The sequence below is a fragment of the Lontra canadensis genome, unplaced genomic scaffold, assembly GCF_010015895.1.
Source record: "Lontra canadensis isolate GAN:19392208 unplaced genomic scaffold, GSC_riverotter_1.0 scaffold30, whole genome shotgun sequence".
NCBI classification, from domain to species: domain Eukaryota; kingdom Metazoa; phylum Chordata; class Mammalia; order Carnivora; family Mustelidae; genus Lontra; species Lontra canadensis.
Genome location: NW_022631024.1, coordinates 12957255 through 12973916, shown reverse-complemented (window position 1 = coordinate 12973916; position 16662 = coordinate 12957255). Strand labels below are relative to the sequence as shown.

Below are 16662 nucleotides of genomic sequence, written 5' to 3'. Positions count from 1 at the left end.
CACCAGTGGACATTTACCCAAAGAATACGAAAATAGTAATTGGAAAAAATATGTGCACCCCTATGTCTATAGCAGCATTATTTACAATAGCCAAATTAAAGAAAAAGCCCAGTGTTCATTAACAGATGAATGGATAAAGAACATGTGGTACAAATATACAAGGAATACTATACAGCCATAAAAAAAGAATAAATTCTCGCCATTTGCAACAACATCGATGGATCTAGAGGGTATAATGCTAAGCGAAATAAGTCAGTCAGAGGAAGACAAATACCATATGATTTCACTCATATGTGGAATTTAAAAAGCAAAACAAATGAACAAAGGAAAAAAAGAGACAAAGCAAAAAACAGACTCTTGGGCACCTGGGTGGCTCAGTTGTCTGGGCAACTGCCTTCTGCTCAGGTCATGATCCTGGAGTCCCAGGATCAAGTCCCACATCAGGCTCCTTGCTCAGTGGGGAGCCTGCTTCTCCCTCTGACCCTCCCCCCCCCAATGCTCTCTCTCTCGCTCACTCTCTCTCTCTCAGATAAATAAAATCTTTTAAAAAATAAAAAATAAAACAGACTCTTAACTATAGAGAACAAACTGATGGTTACCAGAGGTGAGGTAGCTGGGGGCATGGGAGGAACAGGTGAAAGGGATTAAAGAGCATACTTATCACGATGACCTTAGTAAGTAATATATGGAACTGTTGAATCACCATATTATACACTTGAAACTAATATAACACTATATGTTAACCATACTGGAATTTTAAAATTTTTAATAATTAATTAATTAATTAAATAAAATTGCACATGTGATTCAGATTGTATTCCTGTCGGATGGTACTGGTCTAGAGTGCCAGCCCTGGTTTTAAATCCCAGATAGACAGTGCCACTTACTCTCTGTATGAAGAAGTGATTTTCCTCTTTAAGCACTGACCTGCTCATCAGTGTATTGGGAATAATAAATACACCTAATTTATCAGGCTAATGTGAGAAGTAGATTACATAATGCATGTAAAGCACTTAAGCATAAGACCTAGACATGGGGGTTGCCTGAGTGGCTCAGTCACTTAAGTGTCTGCCTTCAGCTCAGGTTGTGATCTCAGGGTCCTGGGATTGAGTCCCACATTGGGCTCCTGCTTAACAGGGAGCCTGCTTCTCCCTCTGCCGGCTGCTCCCCCTGCTTGCACGTGCTCTCTCTCTCTCTGACAAATAAAGTCTTAAAAAAAAAAAAACAACTCTCTTTAAAAAAAAAAAAAAAAAAAAAACTAGACATGGCAGGTGTTCAAAAATGGGAGCTATCCTTAATATTACCATCCAGCATTAGGTGAATAATCAGGAGGTGAAGGTTTTAGACCTGGCTCTGCCCATACCTGGCTATATGTTCCAGGCAAAAAATAAAATAAAATAAAATAATAATAATAATCTCTTAGATTCTTCACTTCTTTATTAGAAAATCAGGAGCTAATAATCTGCTTCATCTGGTCATTCTGAAGACCGAGTTCTTTCAGTCTACATGTATTCACTGAGTACCAACTATGAGCTAGGCACCATTCGGGGCACTGGAAAAAAGCAATGATCCAGTCAGATAAAGTTCCTGTCCTTAAAGAGTTTCTATTCCAGAGAAGATATATCACACAAAAAAATTATTATATAATGTAATGTTGGGTAGGAATAAGAAAAATGAAGAAACTAGAGCAGGATAAGGGAAAGGAGTGATGGAGAGATGCCACTTTAGGCCAAGGACAGAGACAGAGACACGTGGAGAAGAGCCAGTAGGAGTGAAGGAAGAGAAGCGCAGGGCCCTGTGGCAGGGGGACGCTGGGGGAGTCTGGGTTAGAGGTGTAGCTGGGGAGCACAAAGCACAGAGATGGGGGCAGGAGAGGAGACTCGGCCAGACCACAGGGGGCCCTGGAGGCCTTGGGAGGAACACAGGGTCTCATTCTCACAGGAGGCAGCTGCTAGAGCTTTACATGGGTTTTTAGATGATCCCTTGGCTACGCTGAGAGAGGTGATGCCAGGCTCAGCACGGCACAAAATAAACGTGGGGGCCGGCAACAGCAGAAGGCTGAGACGCGGCCCCGTTAGCTCCCCCAGTATCCTGGAGGGCACGAAACCTGTTACAGCAAAGGGGACAGGGAGGAAGCAGGCATGGCAGTAAACAGGACAGTGGCGCTGCAGAGAATTACAGCCCCAGGACAGTGCTTGCAGTCAGGCTCCAGGTCACCCCACAGGCAATACTCCTCTACCTTCACAGCACAAAAGGAAGAAACCAAGTCACTGCAAAACGAGAAGCCAACTTGGGGTCTCCACCACAAGGAAGAGCCCTCAGTCAGACCGGGAGAAACACACTGGCTGAAGAAAAACCAGTTTTTAAAAAAATGTATTATTACAAAATACTATTTTTTATCATAGAAAAGTCATCGTAAAAATGCAGAAAGCAAGGTGCCTGGGTGGCTCAGTGGGTTAAAGCCTCTGCCTTCGGCTCAGGTCATGATCCCAGGGTCCTGGGATCGAGTCCCGCATCAGGCTCTCTGCTCAGCAGGAAGCCGGCTTCCTCCTCTCTCTCTGCCTGCCTCTCTGCCTACTTGTGATCTTGCTGTGTGTGTCAAATAAATAGATAAAATCTTTAAAAAAAATGCAGAAGGCAAACAAAAAGAAACAAACAGAAGTAAAATTAAATTCCAACTAACTAGAATCCTACAACAACCAGAAGTTACAGTAAATAAAGTTTGGCTGTTTATATCCAGATAGCTATGAATACATAAACATCGAATGCAGACCTCTTCCTCTGCAGATATAAATATGTGTGCATTGCATGTGCTTTTTAAAAACGGCACTGTTCTCTGTTAATGGTGCTGTAACTTGCCCCTTTCACTGACTATTCATATACACCGCACGTGACTTCCAAGGTGGTTAATTCGAGATTGATGGCATCCTTTCTAATGCTGCCTAGTATTTCATAAAGAACATTACATCCCACAGACCCTACGGTTGGGCATATGGGTCGTTTCCAACCAGTTTTTCCTAGCCCCTGTCGCACCGTTTTGGTGCCCAGACACTCACATCAGTTCTGTTACTTACAGCAAACTCCTCGGGACTCACTTTCAAGACATCGAAGACAACGGCATCGTAGCTCTTGCTGGCATAGTCGCAGCTCTGGCCCTCCAAAGAGTCTGAGCTGCTGCTGCCCTGCGGGACAGGGAGAGACGGGGCTGCCTGAGCAGTCGGGCTCACTGCAGACTCGCTACCAAGCACGCCCAGACCGAGGACGCACACACGGAAGAAAAGCTCCTGCTGCCCACTGCTGTACCCCATTCCAGGCACCGTGCTGGGCACTTCATATGCACAGTCCTGTTTAATTCTTGAAGGAACGGAGTACACGCTATTTTTACTCCCACTTTACAGATAAGGAAGCAGAGGCCATGCCACGTCCCCAAGGTATCACAGCCAGGAAACCGGAGAGCCAGGAGGTGAACCTAGCTTCGCCTCCCCTCGATCATGGCCCCCAGCTGCTTCCAGCCTGCTGTGGAGCTGGTGGGGTAAAAAGACAGAGCCCACGCTTCCTTTAGAGAGAACGGGACTTCACAGCTCAGGAGGCCTGAGGCAATCATCAGTCTGGTTCTGTCTCTCAAACGGTACCTAGTTTCACCTTTGTTTTTGTTGTTGTTGTTGTTGTTATTGTTTTCTGGAAGTCACTGCAGAAAACTCTTATACAAAATGTTAAACTGGCTCTCAAGGCTTATTTCATATATGGGCCATTTGGAATTCAAAAACCAGATTGCTGATGAGGTGAGAGGTAACCAACTGGCTTTGGAGACGGGCGTGAAAGTTATATTTAGTAGGGTCCCTTATTAAGGTGAACCCCGTGAGCCCTGCATGGACAGAAGGGGTCTCCCATAAAAGAGCACATTAAAACTCCCCAAATGTGGCCAGTTTTATGAAGCCCAACCCTGTGGGGATCCCAGAATGTTGAACATACCTTCTCCTCGATTTTATTTAATTTCATCAAACTCTACTTCGGGGAACCATTCAAACTTACCACCCAAAACTTGTGCCCTGTTCATAAACGGTTTTATTCGTTTCAACCCATGAAGAGGGATTTTGTGGTTTCCATTAACCTCAATATCTTGGACTGGGATTTAGAGAACATGCTTTTATTAATTCTTCTTTATTTCACTCTTTCCAAAAAGGCTATATCTGGAAAAACTTTGCAATCTTACTGGAAACTAGAGTGTTTTTAGGCCAGTGAGGGAAACCAACAGTCAACAACCAAGAATGTGAGGTTAAAAGGAGGAGCGGAAACGCAGACCTGCAGATCTCAGTAGGCCCGTGTCACTGAAAGGTTTTACGAAGGAGGCTGCTATACCCAAAAGTCGAAGGTGATCTGAAGCGGCAGCACACCATGGTGGTTGAGGCTCTGAAGTCATGCCTGGTGGGAAGCCAGCTCCACGCCAGCGGCCGCCCGACCTCGCACAAGCTATTCACCTGACGGTCTTAGAGCTCTCTGGAAAATGGCACCATAGGCAGCCCCCCCGCCCCCCCGCAGGGCTGTGGACAGGTTATATACAGTGAAGCTAACAAAGCAGAGGGCAGAATCCCTCCCCAGGAGACGCTGATTCAAGGGGCCTGGGCGGGCTCGGCCGCGGCTATTTCAGAAGTTCCCTGAACGATGGGACATTCTCCCCTGAGGAGAATCTGTGCTAAACTTCTGAGAAGTAACAAAGACGAATCTTGAACGCGTCTGAAACTGGCAGTCCGCTCCGCGCCTCGGTCCCGTGCACAGGCTCCAAGCAGGCGATCACCGGGAAGTCCCTGCATTGCCACACCGACCTTTCAGAAAGTAACCAAGTCAGGTGACAGGGTGGTTCTCCTCCGTGTAGTGTCATCAGGGGTAGGAGCACTGGCTTGAGTGTCACAGGGGCCTGACTGTGAATCTCCACCTACCGCTGGCCAGCTGTGTGATGGAAGCCAGTTTATTCACCTCTTCCTGCCTTAGTTTCCCCAGTTTGCCTTCAGTTTCTGAAGCAACAGTACAGACCTGATTGGGCTACTGTAGGGGCTGGTGACACCTGTGAACACGCAGGACACAGGCCTGGCGGACAGGACATGCTGAGTTATGGGGGTGGATGTGTATGTGGTGTCATTCAGTCACCAAAATTTACCGAGTGCTTCGATTACACACGTGTTCTTTCATTCCACAACGCTGTAAGTACTTACCATGTTCCAGATACACACACATCAGCACCCACACACAATACACACGTGTCTACGTGTACGTGCACGCACATACGCACAGAGAGATCAGAAAAGACAGACGTTTTCCTCCAGATGAAGTGTAAATTGTAAATGAAAACAGAAGCCTGATTTCCTCCAGTTACCAAACAGTCCATTCCCGGGATTTCAGGTTTTATAACTTTCCTGTAACACCCCATTGCATCTGACCCAGACACACACGTTCATACAAGAGGCCTTATTTAAGCCAGTGTTGCCCCAAATACACTAGTGGTGGTGGTGACGATGAGGCGGTAACTTCATTTAAATCTGTATTGGCACCACTGGGGAATTTTAAAAGGACTCACAAGTCTGTTTTCAGAAGCAGAGATCAAAATAAGGAATTTTTTAAAGGTTTGTAAGATATGAATAGGTTCCTGTGAATTTCTAGCTGGTCACACAGGATCATTTCAAAAGCCCAGCTCTGCTGTGAGGGACTGCGCGTTCCCTCGCCAGTGGTCACGGAGGCCAGGTGTACACATTTAGCCAGGTGGCATCCCTGGGCCTGATGACAGCCGCTCCTCTTGCGTGTCTCTGTTCCATCACGGCACTTGGAAAACAAATCCCTACACCCCCCAAAGCCCAGGGCAGGGGCCCTAGCCCAGGCCACTCTCAGACCACCAGTCCTTACAGCCATCTCCTACTGAGCAAGGTAAACAAGAACACGGGGCCAGTTGGAATCACTTCTGTCTGACTTCATTCTGGAATGTGTGACTTATTTATAATCAGCAGCAGCTTTTCTTGGGAAAGGTCTGATCCCATCTTGCCACCAAAATGGAATGTGGCACTTGCCACAACTGGACTGGGCAGGTGTTTGTTTTTCTTTGAAGAGAACGACTGCAGAAAACGGACTGATCCTCAGGGCTGACGGCCTCCCAAATCTCACGCCTGGTGTGGCCAAGGACCTCCGGAGAGCTAAGAATGGTGGTATTCATGGAGCCTTGCTTCCTTGCTGTCCACCACTTAGCTGGGACCTAAGTAGGAGTCCCCCTACTCCCACCCATGGTCCCGATTCTCACAGCCCCTGTACCTGTGGAGTGGCGGAGGTGACCAACACGCTAGCCATCAGACCATTCCTCTTGTACATAGTCTCTGGGCCGCAGGGAGCTTCAGGGCAGCCTCTGTCGGTGACATAACCTGTCTGGAGAAGTCCTGCAAGGCAAGGGTGCTCATGAAAACCAGTTTCAAACTCAACTTAATCCTACTGGGGGCAGGGAGGGGGGGCAGGGAACATTGTGCTAGGCTTGAACAGAAGACCATAAAGAAGACCTTTACCTTTTCTTGAAGATTTTATTTATTTATTTGGCAAAGACAGAGAGCACGAGCAGGGGGCAGCAGGCAGCAGGAGAAACAGGCCCCCCACACACTGGGCAGGAAGCCCAATGCAGGGTTTAGTCCCAGGACCCTGGGATCATCCTGAGCCAAAGGCAGAGGCTTAACCAACTGAGTCCCCCAGGTACCCTACAGCCTTTGTTTTATTTATTTATTTTAAAGATTTTATTTATTTATTTGACAGCGAGAGAACGCATACAAGCAGGGGGAGGCAAAGGGAGAAGCAGGCTCCTCGCTGAGGGGGTTCCGATGAGGGACTCAATCCCAGGACTCCAGGATCATGACCTGAGCCGAAGCCAGACTCTTAATCGTATGAGCCACCAGGCACCCTGACCTTTGTTTTAAATGAAAGCAGGTAAAGAAGACAAATGGATTTTACCGCATCTCCCCATGCATCTCCCCATGCACTCGACCGCTTCATCAGGAGCAAGGTGATACTTGTGCAGTGCTCACCACGTGCAGTGCACTTGGCATACATTAACTCAACTGACCCTCACAACAGCCTTGGGCAGGTCCCCTTTACCCATATTAAATGTGAGGAACCTGAGCCCCAGAGAGCTTTAGTGCCTTCACTCATGCTATCTCCTGATCCCGTCATCATTCAAGGCCCTGCTCAAACGTCGTTTCTTCTGAGTATCGTGCCTGGACCACTCGAACCAGATCCAGATCTCGAACCAGATCCAGATGCTCTCATGCCAGTGTGTACACACTCCTAGCAGAGCATTCCTCATAGCACTGAACATTCCAGAACTGCCACCTGCTTTTCAGCAGGAAAAATGACCAGGAGAGCAGGGAGAATGTAACAGGAGAAGGAAAGGAGAAGGTGGAAGGCCCAGCTGGAAGCCAACTGCAATTACGATGGCCAGAGCTGAAGGTCCTCTGTGCTAAGTGACATTGTCACAGTGAAGTCAGAGAGAAGGAGACAGACTGGGAGACAGCAGGAGCCGAAAATGATGGGGAAGAGGGACAGAGGAGAACAAGCTGAGGATGAATGGTGTCTGGCCTGAGATCCCAGAAGGATGGTGTGTCCATCCTCAAGGAAAGGGACAGAGGCGGCACAGCAGATCTCTATAAGATGAAGAGCTTCATCTGGGATATATGCTGAATCCAGGGTACCAGAGAAGATCCACCCTGGAGGGAAGGTCTCGCGTGAAGCCCACTGGGGAAGATGGTCTGGAGGTAGACAGAGAAGATCTCCACCCTGCCTGTGATGCTGCCGGAGCCTCAGCCACAAGGGCCCATGGCGAGCAGCATCGAACACCCAAAAAGGACAGCGTCAAACACCCGAGAAGGAATGCCAGAGCGCCACAGGCTCCGGCAGTGCACGGCTCCAAAGCCATGATGGCCATCCCCTCACAACCACTCTGCAGGCTTCCGTCAGCCCCATTCTCCTCGGCGACAGCCTGTGAGCCGTCCACCTTCCCTCCTGTCTTCCCCCAGACACTGAGAGGAACCAGTCTGAGCTATAAATGACATTTGGGGGCCAACTGGGGACGGCTGGATATGGACATTTAAGAGGATACTGAATTACCATTCATTTTCTGGGGCATGAGAGCAACAGTGGGGAGATTAAGTAGGAGCGAGTCTATCTGGGGGACACGTGGGACAGAATTCGGAGCTGAAGTGAGCTTGCGACTTCATTTCAAATCAATCCACAAAATACGCTGAGGTTGAGATAAGGCAACCACGTCAAAACGCCAACAACTGACATCCACTAACAGAAGTTCACTGCCCTGGTCTCTCAGCCTTTCTGAATGCTCGATCCTTTTCATACTAAGAAAGCAAAGGGGGGAAAAAAGCACAGGTCGGCTAAGTTTTTCCTCCGAGTCCAAACTCCCCGCCCACGAGGGAAAGGGGACAGACTGGAAACACTCATTTGTTAATCATTCGTGTCCTCGGAGAAGCAGTGCCCGCTGTTACCCGGGACCCCGTGCCGGTGGCTGGGGCAGGTCTGGAAGGCAGCTGCACGAAAATAGGAAGAGACCTTTAGAGAAAGAAGGTCTCGGGAGGACGAAGGGAAACGCCGCGGGTAAAGGTAAATCCAAACCACGGTGAGCTGCCACCTCACACCCGCCAGGACGGTGATCACGGAAAAGGCAGCACCACGTACACTGCTGCTGGGGGGCGGGGGGGCTAGGTCCAGCTCCTTTGGAAAGCAGTTTGGTACTTTCTTAAAAAATTAAAATACACTTACCAAATAACCAGCAATTCTACTCCTAGGTAGCTACCTTGAAAGAAATGAAAGCCTATGTCCACACAAAGACACGCACATAAATTATTCATCAGAGCCAAAAGCTGGAAACATCTGAACGCTCTGCTGAGGGGGTCAGCAACGTGACAGATCCATACGGGGGAAGAGGACCCAGCAATAAAGAAATGAAATACTGACAGAAACCATAACATGAATAAACCCCAAAAACATTATGCTAAGTGCAAGAGGTAAGACCCAAAACACTGTACTGTAGGGTGCCATTTTTATGAAATGTCCAAAAAAGGCAAATTCATAGAGACAGGAGCATATCAGTGGTTGGCTGGGGGTGGAGGCAGCCGACCGGTCTGCTAACGGGCACAAGGGATTTTTCCGAGGTGACGGAAAAGTTCTAAAACTGGGTCATCGTGACAGTCCCACAGCTCTGTAAATTCACCAGAAGTTACAGAATTAAACACTTGGAATGGGTGAATTTTACGGTATGTAAACTCCACTACAGTGAAAGCAGCAGCCACCAGCTCGGTTTCATGGCGGAGACCTGAACTCCCACGTTTAACTGCCCCCCTTCCACATCCCTTTGAAATAATCCAAGAAATATTAAAATAGCAAAAAACAAACTACATTAGCCATGACAGGAGAGAAGCGTTATTAATAAGCAAAAATCTTTGAGGAATTTCCAGTGTAGAAGAGACAGGACTGCGAGGAGGGGCACCAGCCCTGGAGCAAAGGGAAGGCGTCCCGGGAGTCTGGTGGATGAGAACCTGCAAGGACACCCCAGGAGAAACTCGGAGACTTCAAAGTGGGGAATCCAGAAACTGAGGCTGAAAGCAAGGCCAGCTCGAGAGCCCAAGGGGCAGCATGAGACCGGCTCTAGCTGCAGGCCTCAAACCAGATGACCCAGCTCGCGCGGACCGGGAGTCAGAGCCAGCCCAGCCAGGCTCTCGATGCCAGCAGCGACCAGCTTGTTGGATGGACTGGGTTCAGATGAGCTCAAGCCTGACTAAAGTGACTCGACCCAAGCCTGACAGAGTCACCGTGGCAGGAGGGCAGAGGGGACAGCCAGCCTGATGTTCTCTGTGGATCCAACCTGCTCCCATTCCAGGCTGACGTGGGCTTCACTCCTTTCAGGGTACGCCTGGTGCTCTGTGGGTCTTCACCAAGGGGAGCCCAGCGTGGAGCCCAGTCTGCTCAGCCTGGCCCCAACCAGAGGCCTTGCCTCTCCCCAGTTGCCTGACACCGTAAATTCTCAAGTCACATAGCCCTCCAACACAGGTGCCACATTTTATCCTCACACTCTCTTCCACGACTGGTCCTGGGCTCACTTCCTACAGCCAGTCTGAAGGACATGCCACTCTGCCCATTTCTCCAGCATCGTGCACCGAGGTGCCCCTGTGCACACACACCAGCGGCACACCCAGGGAACAGCAGCAGCACAAAGCTGGGCTAGGTGCCACGTTTCTAACTCAATTCATCTTCACAACAACCCCGTGCTGGGGAGACTCTTCTACTCCTGGAACGGAGGCTCTGAGAGGCGATGGAACTGAGTGCTGGTTGAGTGGTGGGGCCAGGGAGTTCAAACCCTGGTCCGTCACGACCAGCGCCTGGGCCCAGGCCTCATACCAGAGCCCAGGAGGCCCCAGCGAGAAAACGCATGTAAAACACTCTACCCAGGCCAGTGGCAGACCAAGCACTCAATCCAAGTTATTAGTTACTCTGAGTGTTAATCTAATCCTACAATTCCATTCATTTATACCTATTCTTTTTTCCTAAAATAATGAACAAAAAATTAACTTCAAGAAAGCACAGCATCATGCTGGGAAACCACCAGCCTCCATTGCAGGAAAGGGGTTTCCAGCTATGAGCCCGAGGTGTCCAGGGAGCACAGGCTGAGTCCAGGTGACTAAGTGCAGGGCTCCTCTTCCAAGAGGCCTGCTCTGCCCACTCCACACCCCTCTGGCCCACCTAGAGACAAAGCACATCAGCCACAGTGTGTTACCCCTTCCACTTGCTATAGGCAGCCCAGAGCACTTGTTTGAGATCCGATTCCTACATGTCTCACCATGGACCCAAACAGCCTAACTTATGGGCAGTGACTCTCAGGTGAGTGATATTTCACATACTAAGAAATGACAGGATCAAGCAGAGCAGAGAGCATCCTTTTCAGGGCCCAGAGAAACCTCTAGCCGTCCACCTTCAGTCCCTGAGGCCCAGCCGGGCCCCAACTCTTCATTAGGGACCAGACGCCCGTCAAGGGAGTCTGGCTGGCCCAGGCCCGAGAACTGCTTCGGCAACCACAGGAGGGCCCCTGGTGACCGCGACCATGACTCCCAGGCCAGAACGATTGGAGCAGAGTGGCTACCTGATTCTCCTGGGAACTCAGGACCCTGAGATGCCAGTCTCTCCCGGCCAGCCAACCTGAGGCACTGTGCCCTTGCTTCTAGGGGGTGGCCAGATCCTGCGTGGAGCAGGAAGAGTCAGCCAAAGCGTGAAGGAAGCAGATGCAAGGAGAAGCTTGAAGGCAGAATCTATCTGAAAGAAAAGGAGAGAAGTGGACCTGGCTCCCATCCCGGGCTTTGGGGTAGATGCCTCTTTCTCAGCAGCAGGTAGCTGGGAGTGGCTTCCGAAAGATCTGGACCAGGGCTACTTCCTAAACACTAAGTTCATGCCAAGCCACCAGAAACCTGACTCTGAAAACACAGGGGCTCACGTGAACAGGGAAAGATAAGCATCGATCATTCACTCATTAAGCTCCTACTTTATGCAGGAATCGTTCTGGCTGGGAGTTCCTAATCGTTTTCATGCCCTGGACCCTTTTGGGAGCCTAGTGAAGCCTCTGGGTCCCTCCTCACAGAAATATTAACGCATAAAATGCATAATGCATTTTGTTAAATGCACGTGTTAATGCATAAAATAAAATTACACAGGAAACCAATTATATTTTTTTAAGATTTTATTTATTTATTTGACAGACGAATATCACAAGTAGGCAGAGAGGGAAGCAGGCTCCCCGCTGAGCAGAGAGCCTGATTCAGGGCTCGATCCCAAGACGCTGGGACCATGACCTGAGCTAGAGGCAGAGGCTTTAACCCACTGAACCACCCAGGCACCCCGAAACCAATTATATTAAAATAGTTATTGAATTATTTTGAAATAGTTTATAACATAATAACGTATATTTCTTCATTTAAACGGAAATACATATTTCTTTATTATTGCATTAAATAAAAAGATCTGTTGGTGAGTTTAATAACTACCATAATTTTAAAGTAGTTATGAGCATAGATATTCTAAGAGGCTGATGATCGTTGTGTGATATGAAAATACCATGAATTTTATTGGCAACAAAGTCCCAAGTACGATTATTATTACTGGGATTCACTGTCTTTATTAGTAACTGAGAGAACTGCTAAATTTCATTTAGAGGTTGGTGAAAATAAAGATGTCATATTTTTCTCATCAAAATTCAGTGATGCCTGGTCCAGAAGCCCTGTTCCAGGCCTGGAGACATGAAGTGAGGAGGCCCTGCTCCTGCAGAACTTACATTCCAGTGCAGAAGTCAGAAAATACACACATGGATACAAAGAAGATAACTTCAGATACTGAGAAATATCTCAAAAAACTAAAATAGGGGGGCAGCTGGGTGGCTTAGTGGGTTAAGCCTCTGCCTTTGGCTCAGGGCATGGTCTCAGGGTCCTGGGATCGATCCCTGCATCTGGCTCTCTGCTCAGCGGGGAACCTGCTTCCCCCTCTCTCTCTGCCTGCCTCTCTGCCTACTTGTGATCTCTCTCTCTGTGTCAAATAAATAAATAAAATCTAAAAAAAAAAAAAAAAAACTAAAATAGGGTGGAAGATACTGTTTGTCAGATCACCAAGGAAGGACACTCCAAGGACGTTTGAACTGAACTGTGAACTGGAAGCTTAGGAAGGAGTCAGCCCATAAAAACCACCGTGTGTGCTCCGTAGTGGGCACCGCAAGGGCAAAGACCCTGAGATGCACGTGAGCTCAGCAGGCCTGTGATGGAGGCAGATGGATCTGAGTGGGCAGAAGGCAGTGGACAGACAGGCTGGAGCCAGAGCATGAAGGGTCTTGCATGCCATGGTGGGTGTGTGGGTTGCGTCTGGAGTGCAGTGGGAACCCTCTGGTGTATTGGAGGGTTTTGAGCAGGGGAGAGACAGGACCTGATCTTACGGTTTTTTAGATCACTTTGGCTGCTGGGCAGAGAACTAGATGAAGGGAGACAAAGTCGGAGCCTCGGAGGCAGCAGGGACAAGAGAGGACGGTGGCATGGACTGCTGGCTACAGGAATGGGGGATGGATCTGGAAGGGGTTCTGGAAAGAAACAGACAAGACCTGGTGATGGACCACAGGTGAAGCGAGAGGAAACGAAGGGAACCAAGGATGACTCCTAGCCTTGGGGCTGTCACGAGTGGATGACAGCCCAATGTTGCTCAGCTGTCCATTCCTTCACACATCACCCACCCCCACTGGGCCCACTGGGGGACCAGTTCTGGGCATCTAGAGTCAAAAACAACAGAACCCTGCCCTCCAGGGTCCTGCAGAGCAGTAGGGAGAACACCAGCAAGTAGATGCTCAAGGGACACGTGCTCTAACAGATCACGGGTTCACTCTGGGGGTCAAAGAAGACATCACTGAGAAGAACCCTTGAGCTGGCTCTCAAAGGACCAGTGGGAGTGTCTCAAGGGAAGGGCAGAGGAGGGTACCCTGAGCTAGTGTGGAAGCCCGGGCAGAAAGGACTCCTGACATGCCTTGCACCAGGAGCACAAGGGAGCAGACTCCCCTCCTTACCAGACACAGCGGCCAATAAGCTAGGCAGGGATCCCCAGAGAGTTTAAGAGACAGCCCTGACGCTGCAGCCACAGCCACGGTGTTCTGTCTCCTGGTCACTCCCCCATCCATTGGGCAGACTTGGTGAAACCTCCCAAGCCCTGCTCTGCACAGAGAATTCAGACCAGTCCTTGGCCTCAAGGAGTTCACACCATTATCTGCTCACCCGTCATCAGGACAATTTATTAAACACTCCGTTCCAGGCTCTGGCTAGGGATTTCCATGCATTAAAAAACATTTTTTTTTACAGATGAAGAAATGGAGATACAAAGAGATTAATGACACCATAACTTGGGGACACACTGACCTCAGCATGGCCCCTGCTAGACGGGGCAGTCTGGCAGGTAGGCAAGAGCCCCAGCTCTGAGCTTGCCATTTGATTCTGAATCACACCAAAACCCATCTTTCCATCCTTCTCCAGCTCTCTCACCTCTCTCTCATATACACGTACACACACACACACACACACACACACGCTGCTAATGCCTCCTTGGAAACCGAAACATTGCCGCAGAGCAAGCAATTCTCATGATGTAACTTCACAAGAACGTGGCAATTGTATCAGGACCACAGAACAATCCCTCATCTTGTTTCTGTATGACAGACTCTGCTCTCGTGTGTGGGCTCCTGGAGAGGGGAGGAAAATCCCATATGCCATGTTGGTTTCCTTCCAAACTTGCAGAATTCTCCTTCGACACTGCAGGTTCAGGAAACCAAGAAAATAACATGAGACAGTCTGGTGCAGACCACTGTTGAGAAGGCAGAATAACCACTTTTTCCTACGCGTATGGAGGTTGTTTCAAAGAAAATACACACATTCAGGAATGTTCAATTACAAGAGAGTGATCTCTTCCAAATGTTTTAGACAAGCATGGAAACGGATCCCGAGCCCCGCTGCAGAGCCTGTTTCCCCAGCGTGGAGTGCGCTGCTCTCCGCGGACGTGTTGGGAGCTGGCTCCACCTTTGTGCATCTTGAACAGAAGCTGTGACAAGACGAATAAGAAGGAAATAAAGAGGGTTGTGGGCAGAACAACCCCTCCATCGCTCCAGGAGCGGTAAGTGTGTGTATGTTTGCGCACGCATGCGCACGCGGGCAAACACACACACACACACACACACACAGAGCATGCAGAGTTCCAACTGTAACCATCACTCTGGAGCGTGACCACTGGCCAGGAGCTTTAGAAAGTCCCCCTTGTGGGCACTGGCAGGGCTGTTATCTCTGCCTCCTCCTGACCCTCTCCAAACTGGCCAAACCTCTTTTCCTGGCAAGCAGCAGCGTCTGGCGGCTTTCAAAGAGAGGCCTGGCCACGTAAGCATGTCAGACTTGAATGCCATCACTCACTGCAGCGCTCCCCGCCGCCCCCCTCCCCGCACCCCATCCCTTCCAAACCACCCACCAGATGCTCAATCTCCAAATCCCACCTTCTCACTGAGGGAAGGAGAGTGGGCTGGGGAGGCGCCACCACGGCTGAGCCTCTGTGGAGGAGAGAAAGCAGCAGGGAGTGGGAAAGAGGGCTGGCTCTAAGGGTGGAGGGTTGCAGATCTCCCCAAAGAGGGACAAAGCCTGTGAAACTGAGCGAACCCAGAGAGAAGCAGGAGGACTGCATCTTCTTGGGGAAGGGAAGAACCTACATTTATGGAGCTAAGGTAGGCGTCCGCAAACACGCAGCAATCCACCAATCCAGGAGATGGGTGTGGACTGAGTGCCCCATGTCCCCCCACAGCCAGAAACCTTAGTGCAGCCCAGGGGCACCTAACCTTTTCAAGGAGGAGGACTTCCCGAATTTCTCACATAAAGTAATACAGATACATGCTGAAATTGTATATGCTTAATAAAAAGGCATCAAATAAAAAAAGAAAGTCTCCTCTCCCCACCACCCTTGGTCCCCGTCCCCAAGGTCACACAGCTCACATGGTGTAGGGCAGCATTTCTGCACACATCCATGCATATGGAGATAGAAGTAAACGCACAGATACATACGTAAACGTATTTCAGAGACTATCCTTTTCAACACACACAAAAATTAGTTCTATTTTTGGCATCTGTTGACTAAGAAAAAACCCTTGGCAAAAAAAGCTGTTGCAGATCACCAACACACTTAAATTAATCTGTGCTCTAATCATCACAGCAGTATCGACATCCACGCGGAACACTGCAAGGTGTAGTCACAGCACGCATCCCACAGGCTGCCAGAGCCCGAAGCACACGTGGATCTGGGGAGGCGTTCGACGCCCTCCACCTGCGCCGGTTCACAGCGGCAGGCGAAGGCCTGGTGGAAGCTGAGAACAAGACAGCTGCAGAGCAGTGTCCGGGGCAGGAGAACAGATCGATCAGGAGCTGAATTCTCACCTGCCACTTACTCTGTGCCCTGGGCAAGCTGCTTCACCTGCCCAAGCTCCACCTTCCTCGCCTGGTAAACAGGGAGACTCGTGATGCCCGCCTCGCAGATGGTCAGAGGGGTCCCTAGGACGCTGAGGGGTAGGAGCAGCTTGGAAGTGACGGCTGTGCCTGTGCCGGCGCCCCTCACCGCCAGGCTCACCGGCTGGGGCAGGGCAGGCACAGGCAGGGCTCCGTTAGCCTAAGACCACAAGACATCAAACCAAAGTTGAGGCACCAAGAGAAGTATGAGTGAACACACACGCGTCTCATAAAACCAGGGAAGGTTCACGAAGGAAAACCAGTGCTGTGGCTGGCTGGACAGTTTTGAAGGCCTCTACGAAAAGGCCACTAGAGCTTCGCCATCCCTCACACGTACACATACAATTCTCTTGAAACCAAAGGCTCCTCCTCCATTCTGAAACAAGGCTGCAGAACACAGGCGGAGGGGAGAGGTCCCCACGGGCAGCCACTAGCTGGCAGGCAAGGCCTGATTTCTCCATAGTGGGGGAGGCCGACTTGGGAGAAACAAGAGGCCTAGGGATCCCTAGGGGTGAGGCTTACAGGGAGCGCTGGGAAATGGGGGTGTAGGGGAGAGCGAGAATGAGGGTGGTCTACCTGGAGCACACCA

At 49.7% G+C, this 16662-nt stretch overlaps 1 protein-coding gene across 10 annotated transcripts in view; it reads right to left on the bottom strand.

The window, feature by feature from the left end:
• The window catches only part of RALGPS1 (Ral GEF with PH domain and SH3 binding motif 1), a 268752-nt gene that overhangs the window by 210636 nt on the left and 41454 nt on the right, over positions 1 to 16662 (bottom strand). For all 10 annotated transcript variants that reach the window (XM_032865898.1, XM_032865897.1, XM_032865892.1 and 7 more), the window contains 2 exons: positions 6295 to 6416; positions 3075 to 3182 (listed from right to left, as the gene is read on the bottom strand). In XM_032865898.1, coding sequence (XP_032721789.1) covers positions 3075 to 3182; positions 6295 to 6351 — 165 coding nt within the window. In that variant the 5' untranslated portion in view covers positions 6352 to 6416. The remainder of the gene's footprint in view (positions 1 to 3074; positions 3183 to 6294; positions 6417 to 16662) is intronic.